General features: G+C 39.8%; 2 protein-coding genes and 1 long non-coding RNA gene across 8 annotated transcripts in view; 1 reads left to right on the top strand and 2 right to left on the bottom strand.

The window, feature by feature from the left end:
* LOC135235340 (tumor necrosis factor receptor superfamily member 14-like) overlaps positions 1-14,717 on the top strand; it is a 74,557-nt gene extending 59,840 nt beyond the window's left edge. The window contains exons 18-19 of one of the 6 annotated variants that reach the window (XR_010324344.1): positions 14,361-14,460; positions 14,693-14,717. Coding sequence is in view for 3 of the 6 variants with exons in the window: in XM_064300747.1 (XP_064156817.1) it covers positions 5,290-5,518 (229 nt within the window). In the remaining 3 variants the exon portion in view is untranslated. The other 5 variants (XR_010324345.1, XM_064300747.1, XM_064300746.1 and 2 more) reach the window with 5 other exon arrangements.
* LOC135235342 (agrin-like) overlaps positions 1-21,233 on the bottom strand; it is a 334,070-nt gene that overhangs the window by 137,827 nt on the left and 175,010 nt on the right. The gene's annotated exons all lie outside the window — the stretch shown is intronic.
* On the bottom strand, positions 918-10,600 carry LOC135235347 (uncharacterized). Its single transcript, XR_010324356.1, has 2 exons — positions 10,554-10,600; positions 918-1,087 (listed from the first exon to the last, which is right to left on the bottom strand). It is a non-coding gene; the product is annotated as an uncharacterized LOC135235347 (long non-coding RNA).

The following is a 21,233-nucleotide window of genomic DNA, read 5'->3' on the forward strand; positions in this document are numbered from 1 at the left end:
AAACATTTGCAAAACAACTGAAATTGTTGCACTTGTTCCACTGACCTGTGTTGAGGTAAATAAGCCTTAACTAGATGAACCAAGAGATAGCTTTCTCTTCATTTTTGTTTGACTTTTGATGGTTCAAGCGATGGTCCTGTCCCGCCTGGACTACTACAACTCGCTGCTGGCTGGTCTGCCAGCATCTGCCATCAGACATTACAGGCATTTAGCAGACGCTCTTATCCAGAGCGACTTACACAACTTTTTTACATAGCACTTTACATTGTATCCATTTATACAGCTGGATATATACTGAAGCAATGCAGGTTAAGTACCTTGCTCAAGGGTACAACGGCAGTGTCCTTACCCGGGAATCGAACCTGCCACCTTTCGGTTACAAGCCCAGTTCCTTACCCACTGTGCCACACTCCGTCCCAGACTCCAGACCCCTGCAGCTCATCCAGAATGCTGCAGCACGTCTGGTCTACAACCTCCCCAGACATTCCCATGTCACCCCCCTGCTCACTGACCTCCACTGGCTGCCTGTTATGGCTCGCATCAAATTTAAGACTTTGGTGCTTGCATACCAGGCAGCTAAGGGGTCAGCACCAGGATACATCCAGAGGATCATCAGACCCTACACACCAGCCAGACCTCTCCGTTCTGCCACCTCTGGACGCTTGGCGCCTCCCCCTCTTCGTGTCTGCACTTCCCACTCGTATCTGCTGTCTGTCCTGGCCCCTCGCTGGTGGAATAACCTCCCCGTGGTGGTCAGAACAGCAAAGAATCTGACTACCTTCAAATGCAGACTAAAGACTCATCTCTTCAGACTGCACCTCTCCCCACCCCTCCCTAGCCTATAGTTTAGCTCAATGTACCTAGTTAGGCGATTGCGATCACGTTAGTTTTTATTTGGCAGGATTGTTTTTGTCTGATTCTGATTAGGCAAATGTGATTTCAGTGCTAGTTTGTACTTGGCAGGATTGTTTGTTTGTTTGCTGAACAGGTTACCCTACTGGGTTGGAGTCCTGATCTATGTGGTCACTTCTGGCACTACGATCTTTACTTCACTCTAGTGTGTTTTTCTGCACCTCTGCACCTTGAACTAATGCACTTGTTGTACGTCGCTCTGGATAAGAGCATCTGCTAAATGCCTATAATGTAATGTAATGTAATGTAAATACGCAGTGCGAGTTCTACAGCGAAACAAGTAGCCTGCCGTAAAACAGTCTGATCAGTTCTTGGAGGTAGTGTCAGTAAATACTGTACATGAAGCATAATTTATTTACTTAAATTTTGTTACCATATGTACCAAAAGGGGTGGTGTGTCAAAATGATGTATAAAAAGTTTGTGCTTCCTTATTTCGAAAAATATGAATTTATGGCACATCAGATGTACTGATCCAGCAGCAGAATAAGATATTGGTTTTAATTTCATTTCCAAGCAGAAGTATGCTATTAATGAAAAAGATTAATAGCATACTTTTAGTTTTTAGTTAGTTGTTATTTTACAATAACAACTATTTTATTATAGCTGTTATTTTTAGTTTTTAGTAGTTAGTTAGTATTTTAGTTAGTTGTGCAGTTCACTGACAAATTACCATAGGTAGTTCCATCTTACTTATTCCACACCCATACGGAGTGTTGCAGTTAGTAGTCCTAAAACCCGGCACTTCGTTGGTATTTTTGAGCCATGTGTTCCTTCCTCAGATCTCCAATGCTTTTTCCCATAGGGATTTCGTTTTCTACCAAATATAAGGTCTGTGGTGAACGTAAGCCTGAGATGCGTTTTGTTTTACGAGACAAATTATACCCCTTAATATCTCAACCGTGGATTTCGAAGCAGTTATGTACTTTTAAAAAGTTGCTAACAAGTTGCTATATTCAAACTACAACAATTGTCGCTTTCTGGCAACCGCCACTCAAGTTTCCTTACCGGGCCGCCTGCACGTGACAACCGCTGTAGTTTCAATATAGCAACAGTTCAGTGGGAATCTGCCTCTGTGGAATCAGCCTAGGCCCTAGGGAACGCATGGCGAAAGAAACGTCTGGGTTTGGCCTAGAAAAATACGTCATCACTGTAATACTCTATTTCACACAGGCTCTTTAAGGACGGCCACTGTTTTTTTTTTTTTACACATAGGAACAGGAGAAGGTAGGAGTGGCCAGTCAGTGAAGCCTAGGAAGTACTCGGAAATCAGCTCAAAATACCATCATAAAATACCAAAATACCATCGAGGAAGTTTTATTTTGCCTTCAAAAGTGTCATGTTCCCCATTCACTTTAATGGGGATCGCAATGTTTTGCCCTCATCAAAGAAGACATGCGCAGTACAAGCTTACTTTCGGGGCTTCACAGCTTAGGTTGACTCAGGGTGTGCGCTCCTGTTTAGTTAAATATGCAAGTCTATAGTCCCAAAGCCTACTTCTTTATTTGGGTTACTTTCTTCGGTATATTGGTTTATCTTATCCCAGAGCCCTCCTACTAGGTATGCAAGAGACATACATGTGTACTATTACAAACGCGAATGTGTTCCGTGTGCTTATCTCATGCCAAGTGAATCCACTGATATCGAAAGTTCTAAATAGGACCCAGTGAGAGGTGGCTTAACAACGCCTGTTTCTATACTCTCAAAATACTCCGGAATATTTTGAATTTGGACATCTGAAACATAGAAAAATCCGTAAAACAACTGGCTATATTTTGTTCACGCACCTAAACCGCCCGCGTCAATCCAGTTAATTTGGCTACAGATATCGATATTCATCAGGGAAATATGCAGGTTTTGAGCGACGCCATAGAAGGGCGCGTTTTCTGTTTGCTAAATTTAATACAGGACAAAGTTATGAAATTTGGTTGATGGCTGTCTACATAATTAATACATTGAAAATGACAACATGCCTTCATCCGTATGTCGTGTGGTAAGTGCAAAGGAAGTTCGCCTAAGTGTAATGTAATGGCGGAGTTGTTTACTCGCCGTTTGAACTGCGTAGATTAGTTTAACGAGCTAACACCCTTATAGAGAACAATGCTCTATGAGCGTAAACTTCGATGAGGTGTCGTGATAGCACTTGTAGCCTTCGCTTGCAAGCCTCTACCTTTTCATTTCTGACCTAAACTGGACAGAAGCACCCATATTCAGGGAGGAAATAGCTGAAAGCTGTATTTATAAATCACAGGGTCACCTTTAAGTGCTTTAGCACCCAGTTAAGTTATTGTAAAAAAAAAAGCCGTTTTTGTTGAAATCTGTTGTCAATCGATGGCTTAAATTAAACATCAAGATGCTGAAATTCGCCAAAATCGAATAGGCAGTGTCTTCCCCAGGATACGAGATGTGATCTGCCTTATTATAGCGAATGTGTTACAATGTCCCTTGAAAACCAGTGAAATTAAATTTGTTATGAATACTCGTGGAATGGTGTTCAACATTTAGTCAAACGCATTGCAATAATGGTGTAACTAATAAGTTGCATACACTTATTTCTGTACCAGAAAGTTTAGTCGTTTCTGTCAGTGTTGCACAGTTTTGATTTTGATTTTTCCTTTCACGTGCTGGGTTCTCGGGTGTGCACCAAGTCACCCTAATAGTAGATTCGAGTTAGCCCGCAGGGCACATTAGTCCCTGGTATTAATCGCAAGACCCATATATTCGACTTTGCTGAAACCTACATGAGAAAAATTCAGGGAAATTCAAGAAAAATAAATATTTTTGAAAATGCTTACACTGCAGCATTTCGCCATCCAAGAAAGTTGTACTATATAAAAAATGTTATAAACCTAAAAAAAAATTGTGCTGGCTCTCAGGACGATATACCCATTTTTTAAAATGTGCTGTCACTTGTATTACTTCTATTGGATACTCAATTGAAACCAGTAATAATTGTAAAATAGTTTCTGAGTGTAATTTGTAATATTACATATACTTCAGACATATCTATTGCTCCTGTTCTGTGGCCTCGCCTATTCCTGTGGAAGTGCAGAATATGAAATTAATGGAGAGTGCTGTCCAATGTGCACACCTGGTAAGTCACCATCTTTTATCAGAATAAAGCTTCTAATGCAGTAGATGTTGGCTTGCAGGGATTAAAAAGTGAAGGTGCTCTTTATTTTGTCATCATTGAAATGTGATTTCAAATGGGTACATTTTGGCTTTGTTTTGTGTCATTTTTTCTGATTAGGGACACGTGTTTATAAACACTGCACGGAGTACACTAGCACCTCCTGTGTACCGTGCATTCAAAAGTCATTCATCGCCGTGCCCAACGGTCTGTCATATTGTTTGTCTTGTACAGTGTGTGACCCAGGTGAGAAAAGATTCATATTCAACTAATATGTTCATTCATGACATGGCCATTTTCAACATGCTTGACTGTCTTTTTAATAATAATATATAAAAGATTTCTTACAGTAATTAAAATTCAATATGCTGTTTTGACTTGATGGTGAATGATGAACAGGTCTGTTACTGAAATACTCAAATAATGTGTTAATATGGGTCTTTATTCACCGTTCCTCCACAGACTTGGGTTTAAAAACAGAGAGAGAGTGCACCCCCACCTCTGACACAGTGTGTGGGCCTCTGGGTCACCACTACTGCACTAAGACTGATAACAAGGGGTGCAGCTTTGCGCAGAAACACACCATCTGCAGGCCTGGACAGTTCATCATACACAACGGTTGGATTGCATTAATATCTTGAAGGGACATTTGGGTTTTTTACAATATATTCCAGGGTTAGTGTATGTTTTTGATTGGTGGATGCCCCTACAACGTGGGTCACCCTGAGGAAGTAGATATATTTTTCACAATACTGGCAGATCACCAAAAACGTCTGTAGGCATATAGAGTATCCTTCATCGCAGACATAAGTTATCTGGGCCAATTAGGAACATACACTAAAACTGACTAGTATCAAACAACTCCACAAAGTGAACTATTCCTTTTTTATCCGTGTCTGTTCAGTAAAATTAACTCACTTAACTACACGGTCTATGTTTCTGAAAACGCTTTTTAAGATTTTTAATGACTTGACATAGCTTCCGATTTATATTTGCACAGGAACAACATCGACTAATACCAAATGTGGATACTGTCCTGATAAAACTTTTTCAAATGAATCCTTTTCTGCGTACTGCAAACCACACAGAGAGTAAGTTTCCTACATTTATTCCCAAATAACATCATTTTCCAGATGAGTAAATCAGTCTGGGGTAAAGCAAAACCAAACAGGAGTTGTTACTCATTGTTATTTGTGTATTGATATTGGTATTGAGATTTGGACTTATAATATGTTTATTTTTTTGACAGTTGCCAGTCTTTGGGACTTCAGGAAATTACAGCAGGAACAAAGACATTGGACAGTCAATGTGGACCAAGAAATATAACTGTTTCCATCGTTATTTCGTGTCTTGTGTCTGTGCTGCTTGCATTAGCTGTTATTTTAGCAATCATTTGCATTTTAAGTAAGTTTCTCCCTCTATCTGGTCAGACTTTGAATTTTATTTTTAATAAACTTGTAAATGGTGATGCAGTTTGAATAGCAGTTTAAGGTTGGCTGTGCTACACACATTTTGTGAATTGAAATCCTTGTATTTATACAAGAGATATGAGTGGATAGCATATTAAATATTTAATAATTAATCAGGGAATTCAAAAAGGAAAAGTAATATACCATGTAGTACTCCATTGGTTAATTGGTGATATTCAATGTTAAAGAATTAAACGAGAAAATAAAAAAGGAAAGGTAATAATTTTATGTTATATTTTCAAGTTATTAAAACAAATTTAATGTAGTTATCAAGTAATTGAATAATGAACCATTATTTTGTTTTCAGAGAGGAGAAGAACAGGTATGTGAGAAGCTTTTTACGTCATGTGCCTAACTTTTCAAATATCTTTCTAGAGCAGAATTTCATTTGCTATAAAGTTAATTTAATTAATTCAGAAGTCACTCCTGGGGCTATGCAATGACCTCTGTGCTTTTATGGTTAATACTGTATTTACTGAGATAAAGTCTCCAGTCTTAAGTCCTATTTTTGTACCTTTAAAAAGGAAGCAGAGTCCTACATTAGAACATTATCTTCCTCATGCAGTAGTAAAGCTGTGAAAACTTTAAATTTGTGCTCCAAATTTAACACTCTTCTTTTCTTTCCCCCCCTCGGCCACACAGGTCGATGATAAGATATCTTCCTGCCTGGCTGACATCTCCACCTAGATGGCCAGCCACCATCTGAAGCTCAACCTCAACAAAACCGAGCTGCTCTTCTTCCCATGCAAGACCTCTTTACTACGTGAACTCTCAACCACGGTTGATGGCACCACAGTGACTGCTACTTGCAGGACATGATTCGATCCTATGTCCCTGATCGACCACTCCGCTCTGCGGCACCTTGTAACCCCTCCCACCCGACCAAAGGGATCACAGAGCTTCTCCACCCTAGCTCCCCGGTAGTGGAACGAACTCCCCGTCCCTCTCCGAACCTCCCCCTCACTACCCATCTTCCACCGTGGCCTGAAGACTCATCTCTTCAGACTATACCTAGACTAACCACCACCACGCGGTATATTTCACTCTAAATCCCCCCCCCCCCCTTTTTTTTCATGACCATTGTTACATGTTGCCCCATCCGAGCACTTTTTGGTAATTTGTATGTCCTAATTCTGTAGCTTATTCTTCTGCCTAGTTGGTTTGGTTAGGTCTGAATAGTGTTCACTGTGTGAACTAAACTGTGTCCAAATAAGTATTGTATCTTACTGAACCTGTGTTTAGCAGTTGTCTATGACCATGAAATGCACTTTTTGTAAGTCACTTTGGATAAAAGCATCTGCCAAATAAATGTAATGTAACATACTAATATAATTGTAATATATGTACATCTTTCTTTTTTTAATATAATTTTACTGCATAATTCTCATTTTATATTTGTTTACGTCAAACTTTGTAACCCCTGGCGTTGTACATTTGTCTGTTCATTATTCCTTATTATTCTCACATTATTTTATATATGCTGTATTTTGTATTTCTGATGCTGAAGTTGAATTTAAAAAAAAAATGATGGTAAGGGTACACATGACTCGATGGGGGAAATCATGAAGACTGATAAAAGTACTATTGGCTCGGTGCAGTTAGTACTGCAGCTGTCACAGCTGTCTGCTGTGTGCATGGAGTTGTTCTTACATGTTAAAACCATTTTGATTCTGTTTTCTTAACATATGCACATTTTAATGAGGGGTGGGGGTATAGTTAATGTAATGTTAATTCAGTTAATTTAACCAATTAAATACCACAGTGAAGATCCATCAGTCAATTATCTATTGCGATTATTTCTGGCCAGGGTTGGAGGGAGGGCTGGAGCCTATCCCAGTATGTGGGCAAGAGGCAGGAATATACTCTGGACCGGCTGCCAATCCATCGCAGGACACTCACAGCATTCACTCACGCAGTCATGGCTAAAGGCAATTTATCACAATCTTCATGTCTTTGAACTATGGGAGGAAACCGTATCAGAAGGAAACCCACAGCGACATGGAGAGAAAATGAGGCCTCAGAAAGGTTATTCTAATTGTGAAGGATTGATTTAATACGTCTAGTACAGGGGTGGCGAGGCGCATGCGGCTCTTTGCCTGCTCCTGTGCGGCTCGGGGCTGTTCTATTGGTGTTCTCGGTTGAGTTCTTTCTTTTTTTTACATTTTAAAATATATTTCTGATAAATCAAAATGCATTTGAATATTTGACAATACTGGAAATAAATTTGCCAGTATTTTTAAAATAAAGAACAACGCGTTTTTGCTGAGTGCGATCCTATAGGCTGCTCCGGAGCGACTTGCAGTCCGGAAAATAGCGGTACCTACTCTAGCCCAAACATAAAACATACTTGCGCAGACGCTAAAGTTTGTTAGCCAGGCTAGCGCTACTGAGTGAATCGCCATGGCAGAGTCAGGAAAACGTAAAGCTAAGCGCAAATATGAAGATGAGCACAGGCTATTTTTACCTGAATGGGAGGAATTGTATTTTTGCGGAACGAAATGGGAAATCCTTCTGCTTGATATGTCAGACTTCACTGTCGCATTTTAAAGCTTCAAACCTGGAGCGCCATTTCACCTCACTCCATGCTAACATGACCCAGGAGTTTCCCAAAGGCACTGAACTTCGCAAGCACAAGGTAAACGCGCTGAAACGTCAGTCAGAGAAGCAGACTTAGTTTTTTCGAAAATTTACGAAGCACTCTGAGACGGTCGCATTGACATCATATCTGGTGGCATGGAACATTGCTCGTGCTAAAAAGCCATACAGCGAAGGGGAATTTGTGAAGACGTGCCTCAGAGATGTTGTTGCTATCCTCACTCCTGAAACGACAATTGGAGGCTAGTTGGGAGAGGGAAAAAGCACAAAAAACAAGCTTTGGATGGGTAGGCAGGGACGTTGCAGAACAAATGCAAATTCATGAAATAGAATTTTGTCCAACTGTGTTGTGGCCTGTGAGACCAGTCTGGATGTTGCAAAATGCTTATGTGGACATGGAACTATTGAATATAAAGCACAGAAATAAAACAGCAGATTTAGTTCAGGAATATTACATGCATAGGGACAGGAATTACAATGACTATTTACAGATTTTTACAGATGGGTCAAAGGATCCAATAACAGAGGTGACAGGGGCTGCAGTGGTGATTCCCAGTCACCAGACTGGAATCAGTAAGAGAACGTCAGATTATTTGAGCATATATGCTGTTGAGCTAATTGCAGTTCTGTTAGGATTAGAGTGGGTGAAAGGAGTGACGGCAAATAATATACTCATCTGTAGTGACTCTATATCAGCATTGTCAAGCATTAAAACAGGATCAGGAAGTAATCACCAAGACATATGAACTGTTGTTTAATAATTCAAGGATAACTAATCAAGGGAAAAACATAATGTTCATGTGGGTACCAGCACATTCAGGAATCCAGGGAAATGAAAAAGCAGATAAGTTGGCGAAGGAGGCGGTCAGGAGAGAGTATGTAGACCTTAATGTTAAACTTTCAAAATCAGAGGGGAAAAGCATCGTTTGGAGGGGAGTAATCAAACAATGGCAACAACATTGGGATAGTGAAACAAAAGGAAGACATTTATATAAAATACAAAATAAAGTAGGAACGGTAAGAAACAGTGGAACCGATAGAAGAGAGCAAGTAATCATAAGTAGATTAAGAATTGGTCACAGTAACTTCAATAGCACACTATTAATTATAGGAAAACATCCAACTGGCTATTGCGAGGAATCAGAAACAGTGGAGCATGTCCTGATTGAATGCAGGAAGTATGAGCAAGAAAGAAGGGTAATGTTTACAGGATTACGGAGACTAGGAGTGGAGGCAAGGCTTACAGATGTGCTTGAGTGTGGGGACACGGTGGAGGGAAAGAAGGTAATATTTAGTTTTTGAGGGCAACTGGAATAAGTAACAGGATGTAAGAGATCCAGACAGCAGTACATGGTTAGATCCAGAAGGAGGCGGTAATGCAATTTAAAAAGGATTACAACTTCCGTAAAACACCGAAGAAGAAGAAGAAGAGGAAGAGGAAGAAGAATAAGGCTGCTCACGCACCTAAAATGGCCGCGTTAATCCAGTTAATTTGGTTACAACTATCGATGGTCATCAAGGAAATATGCAACTTTTGAGCGACGCCATACAAGGGCGCGTTTTCTGTTTGCTAAATTTAATACAGAACAAAGTTATGAAATTTGATTGATGGCTGTCTCCATAATTAATATATTGAAAATGATAACATGCCGTCATCCGTATGTCGTATGGTAAGTGCTAAGGAAGTTCGCCTAAGTAATATAATGGCGGAGTTGTTTACTCGCCATTTGAACTGCGTAGATTAGTTTAACGTGCTAACACCCTTACAGAGAACAATGCCCTATGAGCGAAAACTTCGACGAGGTGTCGTGATAACACAAGACATCATAGCTAACTTTAGTTACCTTATTTGCTTACTAGCGCAATGAAATGGACGAAATTCACTATTCATCTATGACGAGTTTTTTCGTGTATCAAGCCAGTCTGCAAATGACGTGTCCAGGTAGCCTATCTCGTCAGGTGCATTGTAACAGTTTTGTATTATTTTATCTGTAATTAAGAAGTGTTCCCAGGATCAGTGTAAATACGCAGTAACTGTTGGATTTATCTACTCTGGTAAACTCGCGTATTCTTAATCTTGAAAAGAAAGCAATGTAGTAATATTTTTTGCGTAATACCAGCAATTTCCCATAAATCGTCTTGCATGTAAATGCCACACACCTATACTGCCTTCCGGAGTTTAGTTGACCGAGTATTTTTTTTCCCTCGCAACGTAATAAAGTACTGGTCGAATACTCTTTTCTACGCAGACTTAAAGAAACAAACTTGCCTAACGCGACACCGCTATTAAAAACAACGTACTCAAAATGGGCTTGTAACCGAAAGGTCGCAGGTTCGATTCCCGGGTAAGGACACTGCCGTTGTACCCTTGAGCAAGGCACTTAACCGGAATTGCTTCAGTATATATCCAGCTGTATAAATGGATACAATGTAAAAATGCTATGTAAACGTTGTGTAAGTCGCTCTGGATAAGAGCGTCTGCTAAATGCCTGTAATGTAATGTAACTTAGGAACTTAGGCCTAGCCGCGTTTCCACCACAGGAACTATACCCCGGAACTAGGAACCTTTTGAGGAACTCAGTGCGTTTCCACCGCAGGAACTAGGGTCTAAATTTAGTTCTGTGGGCTTTGTTTTACCCCCCAAAACGTTCCTGCTCGGGGGGTAGTACTTTCCGAAAGTACAGGAACCTTTTGGGTGGAGCTTGCAGCGCTGAACATTTCTGATTGGTCGAGTACTCGTAACGTTTGTGTTGTATTCATTTTCCGCCATTACCCGCCATGTTTGAAAATATGCAGCGGCAAACCAATTTATTTTCATAATAACTTCAAATCAAACTTGTATGTTATGCGGCGCAGTAGCCTACTTTTGGTTATAGCCTATCAACGTCTTGGAATTATAACGTGTGCTCTTCTGTTCTTTTCTTGCTTTAGTATTCGAAGTGTAACCAACTCGTGTGCTTCGCGTCTGCTACCGTTCTCCTTAATGTATGCATCATAGTAAAGGCTTTTTATCTGCATGTTGTTCAATGGACTTAAGTGGACTTGATCCTGAGTTTGGTTACACTGTTGTAAGTCGCTCTGGATAAGAGCGTCAGCTAAATGCCTATAATGTAATGTAATGTAATGTTTTATAAAATGCTAAGCATTCGTGCTGGGACAGCATATTACGTAGGCTACCAAAACATTCAAACGGATTAATTCGGTTGCTGAATATTTTCTTCTGGATTTTCTTTGTTAGCCCGTTGTAATTGACTCAAAACGTTTGATACAGTTGTGTGAGGTATGCGGTAGTTCTGCATAATTAACATTGGTGATACAGTACAAGCAAACTGGAAATCACCTTCCGCACTTTTTATCCGGGTAAAATAACAGGTTAATTCTAGTAATCTTCCCTTTAGCTTTTTCAGACTGCCGTAATTTTACTCAATTTTACTGCCATTTTTCAATTCCACGAAAAGACCAGGAAGACTGTGGACTCATTTATGGTGCATGGTTCGCATCTGGAGGGCACACTTCGCTGCTCGGCTAGCAGTAACTTCGAAGGAAAGCAAACGGTGGCTGTACCACTACTAATTTACATTTTCACGCAAGTCCGAGTTTTCATTCTATTCTTGTCATTTTGCGATTAGCCTATATGGAATTGACGACGAGAAAGTAGAAAAACAGCTAATTGTTTACAACGTGTGCATGTTTTCTGCTGTTAATGTGTTTGAGAGGATATATGAAAATCAATAAATACAAAAGTAACCATATATAGTCATTGTTGGTAATCCGTTGTATATAAGTGGAATAAACCCCTCCGGGCTGTCCCGGTTATTAGAAAATAATGTAGGCTACTTCGGTGGTAGTATGGGGTTACAGAAGAAATCATATGACAGATGGACCGACGACAACCTCAGTGGGCTAATTTGCCTAATCTTCGCGGTACTTTAGACCCCGGTGGAAACGCAGACAACCATTGGCTGAAGGAACCTTTTAGTTCCTGGTAAAGTAGTTCCTGGGACTGAAAGTTCCGGGTAATTTTGGTGGAAACGCGGCTTATGTCTGTGTTTATCACTGGTATATCTAAAGTTAAAGCTTAAAAACTCGAAGACAAAGCCACAGTTAAAGTAATAATCTCGAAGATTTTAATTAAAATAAATGTCTGTTAAGTCACTATCTATCGCCGAATTAGGTAACACAATGGTGATTGAGCCTATTATTATATTAATTTATATTATTATTAATATAACTGGGTGTCTGTGGCGACATTCCCGGGAAAGAATCACAAGCGGCCCATAGTTAGTGACGCGTTTTCCATCACCCATCAGTGGTTGGTCCGCCTGAGAGGGTAGGCGGCGCTAATGCAACAGGCTCGCTCTACAACTCGCGTGTGAGCGGTGGTGTACTGTTTTTCTCCGGTGTCTGCTCTGGTCTGCTAGCGTTACAATAACGGGGGGCGGGGGCGGGGGTTATGGAACCCTAAAAAGTTTTTGTGTAACTTGAGAGGTCATATTATTTATTGATGTTGATTTCGTATCACATTTGATGAGAATGTAACGTTACGAAATTACATAGCCTAGCTATTTGCACAGCTAACCCTAGCTACCGGACCATGTCAAGAAAGGCAACATTAGTTTAGACAGCGTTGCGCACAGTATCAATCTCTCATATGAGGCAACACTGCGTTAGCTAGCTAGCTAATGTAATTAACACAATTTAAAGTCAGATAACTAGAAAAAATGCTAGCTAATGCTATCGACTGGTACCGACCTCGCAAAACGTCTCTCGAATGCAGTGCGAATCCCGCAAATTCTTCTCTGCAGTGTAAAGATGTTCATACAGGGCAAAAGGTGGATAAAGAACGTCTGTGGAAATTGATCATAAATAATTCTACCCCAGGTCTGCTACGGCATTTTAACCCAGCTCGGCAGTGTGAAGGCAGCTTAAGTTAGCCTAATGTTAGACAATGAATGAGTGTGTACATAACGTTACTTTTATAACAACCATTTTTTATTCAGTAAATAGTAAGTGTTATAGTTGGTGTGGCCCAGGTGCCAACTGACTGACGTCACACAGGCGACACTGGTTGGGTCTGGTTGGATCTCTGGGAAGTGAGGTCCAAAAACTCACCTGCAATTACTGCTTTTCGTCATTGGTACCGCCAAAGACAATGAAACAGAAATATTCGAGATTGTAACTTGATCTAGGGGCACATGATCTACAAAGTTATTTCACACACACTTTCATAACTGTAATTATATGGAAACCTTAAGTTTGATGCCAGAGCTGAAAAGAGTTAATATGAATAAACTCAGATAAAAAAGATAGTGACTTTTGACTGTGCCCTTTGGACTATACTGGCACTGTCCTTGCAAGGATTAGAGGGGTCAAAAACATAGGTTTCAGTTAAAATCACTCACAGTTGTACACCATGCTGCAATGGCATTGCCATATATATTATATTATATTCAGATCATTACAACACTGCACACTCTAACCAGACCTCTCCTTTCAGCCTCCTCTCATCAGCTTGCTGTCTAGTCTCCCCGATCACCCGGCAGCCATTTGTTACAGCTCCCACCTCTTTGTCCTCGTCCCCCAATGTTGGAATGACCTTCCCTAGTCAGTCAGTCAGGAAGCCAGTCTCATTGGCTGTTTTCTGCAAACACCTAAAGATCCACTTTTTAGACTATGCTTCATGTTTAAAAAAAAAAAAACCCACCACACTTATTTTACAGATCTTCAGACATTCACCCCGATGGTGGCATTTACAGTTGTATTGTTGTCTCTAGCTGTAGTGGTGTTTGCTTATTGTGTTAAATGGTCTTTGATTAAAACTAATGGCTAAATGAGCAAATTGTACATTGATTTCAGGCTCTCTTGCACCACAAATCTTGGAAGTGCAGTGGAAAAGCGAAACGCTAGCATTCACTAACATGAATGGCATTAGCGTGTCTGTACCCTACGCTTGCAAGCCTCTAACTGGATAGAAGCACCCATATTCAGGGAGGAAATAGCTGATCCAGGAAATAGCTGAAAGCTGAATTTATGAATCACAGGGTCACCTTTAATTACTCATTTCCATTTATCAGACCATTTACTGAAGGCCATTAAAATCATTTTATACTTGCCTTGAATATCCTGTAAATGTCCTTTATTTTAAATGATTATCACTGATATTCATAATTGTTGGAATTGTGTGAATGGTAAAGTGTCATAGAATATAAGTTTACAAGAAAAAAAATGTTCAAATTTAACATCTTTATTTTCACAGGTAATGTTTTCAATGTGCATTGTTTTCTCAAATGGAAGTGAGTGTGGGCCTGCAGAATACAAAACTGGCGCTGGAGAATGTTGTCCTATGTGTGGAAAAGGTAATCCTCATGCCTAATCTAGTTACTTATTAATTTATTATGGGAATGGCTAACCATTGAATAAATAAATAAGTGTGTGTTTGTGGGAAATAATAAAATTCCTTTTAAGGTTAAGTAAAATATTTCTGTGCAGGACAGCTGGGGGACTGAGGGGTGTGTGTTGATCTTTTGTTAAAAAAAAAAATTCCAAAATAGATTAAATGATAAACATGTTAAGATGTGTTTTTACTAGGTTCAGTTGTGTACAGACACTGCACTTCAGACTCCAGCACAACATGTATTCCGTGTATCAGAGGCACATACATGGATGAACCCAACGGACTTACCAGGTGCCTCCCATGTAATACTTGTGATCCAGGTCAGTTTTCATGACTTTCATATTAATTTCGTAATCATTCATATCATAAAATACAATGCTTTTGAAAGTTCAAACTTTGCAAAACATGTTTTCTAGGGCAGGGACTAATTTTTCTTAGTGAGTGTACAACAACCAGCAACGCAGTCTGTGATGTCAAAGATGGATTTTATTGTAAAAGCTATTCAAAAAATAAAGAGTGCAGTTATGCAATAAAACATTCCACATGCTCCCCTGGTGAATACGTCAAAGTACCAGGTAAGATTTCAGTTAATAACTCTTAATTTCATCTGAGACTGAGTATATATTTTTTGTATAATTTGCCCCAATCCCCCTTTTTAACTGCATGTTTTTTTTATTCTCCATTTATACATTTCCCCCAATTTGCAGTGCCCAGTTACAACAAAGCCCCTCCTGTAACTACAGTGACCTATATCATTTCTGGGGTGTACAGGCTGCCGCCATTGCTTATACTTTGTAGTCCTCCAGCTGAGCTGCCCGCCCAGTGCGCCTGTTTTACAGCTAGTGCAGCCAGACAACAGGCACCCAATCATCAGCGGATTGGCTTGTACACAATGAGTAATACCCTGTTGATTGAAACCATCCTTCCCTGAGGCCCCCAAGGCCAATTATTTATCACCACCTCACCAGTTATCCGGCCATAGCTGGCACTGGAGTGGTCAGGATTCGGTCCATGGACCACTGGGCCCATCACTTCAGTGAAGTGCTGGCAGCTCCACCCAAACACATTTTGCCTACAGGAGAAAAATGTATTTTTCTGTTGACAACCGCTGTCTACTTCACTGTACTACAACTTACTACAGTTTTATAAGTAAATTGGGGAGGAAGTGCCTTCTTTTCAGGAAGAGTGGAGACTTTTGTAGAGAATTTAAAACCCATGGTACCAACTCCAGAAAAAAAAAAAAAAAAAAAAAAAAAATATATATATATATATATATATTTACATATTTGGACTGATTTCCTATCTCTTTACACTCTGTTATCATGTAAAATAATTTCAGTGGATGAAGGTATTTAGCATGCATTAAATGCTTCAGTTATCATTCGTCTTCATTATAAAATGATAGAGGGGAACTTTGGTGCGTGTGAATGACTTGTGGTGTGTTCTGTGCAGGGACAAAAACTACGGATACACAGTGTGAACAGTGTCCACATGGTCATTTCTCTGCATATGGTGTCAGCTGCACAGCATGGACAAAGTAGGTCAAGTTTCCTGAGCTACAGTTCACGGTTTATTGACTTTTGTTTTGGTTTAACAGCATACAAAAAGATCTGCTTGGCATCTGCTTGTTAAATTACTTGTTTCATATTGATTTTGTGGTGTTTTTATGTTTACATTCTCGTACGCAGAGCGAATTACTGAGTTGTGCACATACCATGGCTCAGTGAGCGACAGTATAACTAGAGAACTCATCTGGAAAACTTAAAACTAAGTGAAGTAACTGAAACTAAGTGTAAAACAGTGCTGTCATTATCATTACACCGTAGTGCCAAATTAAAAGGCCAAAAAAAACTGAATACAAAATATCCTTTTGCTTCAGTTGATGTTTAATAAATTCAAAATAGTGTTAGGAGGGAGAAGATAAGGTTAAGGATGCTAGGATACAGTTTGAGGTGTGTTTTTACAGTGCACATTGCTGTATAGTCAAGACTAATAGACAGACTTTGAATGGGCAAGGACTTGGGACTAAGCAACTTTTTGGCAGAGTTGAGTTCCATCCAGCCATCCATCCATATTCCAAAACATATATTCCTGATCAGGGTTGGGGCCAGAGAAGTGGGAATACACCATAGACAGGTAGCCTGAGCTGTGACTTGGGTTTATTTAAAGGGAGTAAATGGTAAATGGACTGCATTTATATAGCGCTTTTATCCAAAGCGCTTTACAATGGATGCCTCTCATTCGCCGGAGCAGTTAGGGGTTAGGTGTCTTGCTCAAGGACACTTTGACACGCCCAGGGTGGGGTTTGAACCGGCAATCCTCCGACTGCCAGACAATCGGTCTTACCTCCTGAGCTATGTCGCCCGTTAGGAGTAGGAATACAGCCAGTGGCCAGAGAGTTTGGAGATGTATGGGAGTAGTTCAGATGAGAGCCTGGAGGAAAGGAGTGGGGATTGGTCCCAGGTCACAGGTAAGGATAAGTTGGTTTATAAAGTGGGAGGATGTCAGCATCTGGGATGGGTGAGAATGGCGAGAGACAAGGGGAGGCTAGATTTTTCTCTTGCTCGAAAGGAAATGATCTAATCCAAGTTTGCTCTTATTTCTCATTTCAGATGTAATTTTGACCAGCAGAAGACTGCAGAAGGAACCGAAACAAACGATACAGTTTGTGAAAATATACCTGAACGAAGTAGATTCGGGATTCTTGGACCAGTACTATTAACAGCTCTGCTATGTGCTGGACTAATTGGAAACTACTTTAAGGAAGGTTAGTTAATACTTGTCTGAAAGTATTAATAAATTCTCATTGTTTAATTTTGTTACTTTAATATGCAGTGCATGCATATGCTTTTTCTGGTTTTATATTAATATGGCAGTTATGCATTTTACCCATTCTTCAACAACTGACACACTATAGCCAACATGGCTGGCTCCTGGAGCAATTGGGAGAATGCATTAGTACTATGAACCAAACTTAAATATTACTGGACATTTGGGAATATCTGTTGGTAACCGCATCGGTTGTGAAAGTACTGTTGAGCACTGGTGTACTGATTATGAGTAAGAAACATTTGGATCAAGGCAAAAATCTAAACAAAACAGTATGACTTCATGGCTATCAGGGGTTTTGGATGCTCATTTTTTATTATTTTCTTTCCAGGGAGAAAGAGCCAATTGACGGTGAGTTGTCTATATTTGGTATCATCTTATAATTCACTAACAAGGTTTGATAGACAAGCAGTGATTATGCTTTTCCAGTGAACTCCATAATGTTTGGATATATATAATTTTTTTTCTTCATTTGGCTGTGTACTCCATAATGTAATATTTGTAATCAAGCAATTGTTAAAGTGCACATTCTCAGCTTTTATTCACATTTATCCGCTTTGGTTTCACCACAGAAATTACACCACTTTTACATTCATAACCCCCTCATTTCATGGCACCATAATGTTTGGGACATATTGATGTTATGAAATGAATGTAATCATGTTATAGTAATTTGTTGCATATTCTTTGCATACAATGACTGCTGGCAGTCCGTGAGCCATAAGCATCACAAGATGCTGAGTGTCTGGTGATGCTCTGCCAGGCCTGAACTGCAGCCATTTTCAGCTCCTGCTGGTGAAGGACTGAGGTGAATGACTTGACCAGTCAAGAAGTTTTAAATCAATACAAATCAAATCAGTGATTTGTATTGAAGTACAGAGCCAGATCTAGAAAAAATGTCTTTGTCCAAAAAATTATGGAGCTCGCTATCTATGTTGCTCTCAGAATGACATCTTGGATGGGATCTTGTGTATTAATAATAATGAATTCACTTTTTAAATCAGATTCCCATACAAGAAACTATCCCCGCAAAGAGTCCTCCTGAACAGAGACCGCTGCCTGAGGGGTCACAAATTGCAGTGGGTCAAAGCTTTCTGCTGTAACACCTGTTCCACGGTGTTCACCGCCCTGCGCCCTCTCCTCGCGGTGTTGGGCGAATCCAGCGCTGCATGTGTGGAACACGGTCTCCTCCTCGTCCACTTCCAAAACCTCACCATCAGCAACAGGTAACAGTCACTCAGCCCCCTGCACAGCTGTAGCAGTTAACTAAGAGACTGGCACTTTGGACAGAAGAGCGTGTATCACTGGGTACTCACTGTGTGAGCGAGAAAAATGTCTACCTGAAATTCTGCGCCCTGGGAAATCACTGGATTCCTGAAACCAGCGATCCTCACAAGAGCCCACAGCCCACAACACAGAGCACTTCCCCCAGAACCCTCATCAGCAGTTCCATAATTAACCAGGATAACGGTGGGTCATTACCCTAGGACAAGGTAACCTATTGGGATCACTACATCATGCTCATTCAAGTACAAGAGCAACTGCAATTTTGCAGCTCTTCAGTTACTCAACTTTTGTCTCAAAGGTATGTGGGTGTAATAAGAACTTTTTTCTTCCCCGGCCAGCTGGACTTAATAGCCTATCATAATATGTGTAAAGCTAATTGTGAAATACACCTCTCATTTTGCTGCTCTTTTAATAGGGTAATGTGAGCTGATAGAGTAGCAATGTGTGTGATGTTATTTTTAATCCATCCTGTCACTGAAATGTTATTCACATTACAGGCATTTAGCAGACGCTCTTATCCAGAGCGACTTACACAACTTTTACATAGCATTTTACATTGTATCCATTTTTTATACAGCTGGATATATACTGAAGCAATTTCGGTTAAGTACCTTGCTCAAGGGTACAATGGCAGTGTCCTTACCCGGGAATCGAACCTGCGACCTTTCGGTTACAAGCCCAGTTCCTTACCCACTGTGCTACACTCCTCCGTCCACATGTCTTAATGAGTGCTATTGTTGGACAAGGGTTTAATAGGTGGTTTTACTTTCTTTTGAACTTGCTGCTTCTTGTGCAGTGGGATCTATCAAAAATAATCTGTTTCCTTTTTCAATAGGTGAGAGTTTTTAATCACAGAATGCAATAATTACAACGACCTCATTTAGGAGTCTTGTATATAGTCTCTGTTTGTGACTTGATTTGTTAATTCTGCATAACCAGGGATTCTAGATTTAGCATAGCTTCCTGGACTGTCTGAGGCCTACATATTACATCATCACCAGTGCACCATTTTAATCCCAGCACTCCTGACCAATGTACTAAATGTGTACTAAATGTGCCAAATGAAATTCCATTTTAATTACCTATGACTACATGTGATTTGCGTTTTGTATTTGCACTTTTTTTCAACTGTACATAAGAAAACTATTAAACATGTTTGTACAAAAAAGCTGCTCTATGACATAGTAATAACTGTCTGATCTAAACAGTGCTCATGGTCTTGCATCATCTTAACCCTCCTGTTCTGTTCATTTTTTAGGTACAGCAAAAATGTTCCCGGGTCAATCCCCATACAGGGGGGGTTTGCAAATACATGAAATGAACCATTTTCATTTAAAATGTTGATTACACTAATTAAGGCCAGTAGAAGAAGTTTCATACTGAAAAAATAATTTTAAGTATTTTTCCTAGATTTTCAAACTTTAAAAAGGGTCAATTTGACCCGCAACATAACAGGAGGGTTAAGAAAAACAGGTCTCTACTGACACCCAGTGGCAACAATCTAGCTGGTTATGCTTCACCATGGTAGCACCATGGTTCTCACTCACTCAAAACATCATCGCCACACAAAACATCATCGCATTACTAGAAAACATTAGGAAATTCTTCGAGCTTATATTGCTTTTGGTGGAACATTTATATAATATATAGATGTTGTAAAAAGCAGGTAGTCCTGTGCACTGTATATAGTTTTGACGACCGTCATAAAAGTAACACAATAACTCTGTGATACAATTTCAAATTCAGTCCTATAGATGGTGCTAAAATGTGTCGTACGTTTGTGGTCTGATGTCTTCCCAGTGGCAACGTTTTAAGTACAATTGAGTAGCGGTAAATACGTTATTTTAGGTTTTGTCACAATACGCTTTAATTTACCCTGGCCGAAACACCCACAGCGCAAGCTAGAAGTAACAGTGGCCAGGAAAACTCACTGAAAGACATTTAAAATTCAAATTCAAATAAAGCAAAACCAAGTCATTTCTTGAGATAAATTTATGCATGACTGTAGGTAGCACAGAAACAAAACCGACGCAAAAATCTGAATACCAAATAAGTTGTTACTGAATATTATAAAAGCAGGCTGCTATAGGCTAAAACACATTAGGCCTATAATGAATAGATTTCCATTATTTCCCCCAACAATTTTAAATAGTTTGTTGGTTATCATAGATTGTAATCATTGCGATTAGAGTGCATAGATGGATTTAAAACACTGGATCAAAAGGCTATATTTAACTTTTATTGAGTGATATCACATCAAATTTCAATTGGATGAACATAATCCCAATAATTTTTTTTCAGATGCTGCCTTTCTCTCGTCCTATTGGATACCAGGTGTTCTTACTTCACTTTAATTGGCTCTTCGAAACATTTTTCCGCCATGTTAGCTAAATCTCCTGGGAGACAGATTGAATATGTAGCCAATGCTGAAACTCTAGCTGGGGTATAACGGGAAACAGCATACGCTATAGATATAACTGCAAGAACTGTTGATGATTTGAGAATTCGTGTTGTAATTCACTTTTGGCTCGCAACCACCTGTAGGCTTGAAGACGATAAACTTACTAACTTAAATGTTTCGCGACAAAGGAAATGTTTTACCAATTTTAACGTAGCCTA

Source organism: Anguilla rostrata, chromosome 11 (assembly GCF_018555375.3).
Source record: "Anguilla rostrata isolate EN2019 chromosome 11, ASM1855537v3, whole genome shotgun sequence".
Classification (NCBI taxonomy): Eukaryota; Metazoa; Chordata; class Actinopteri; order Anguilliformes; family Anguillidae; genus Anguilla; species Anguilla rostrata.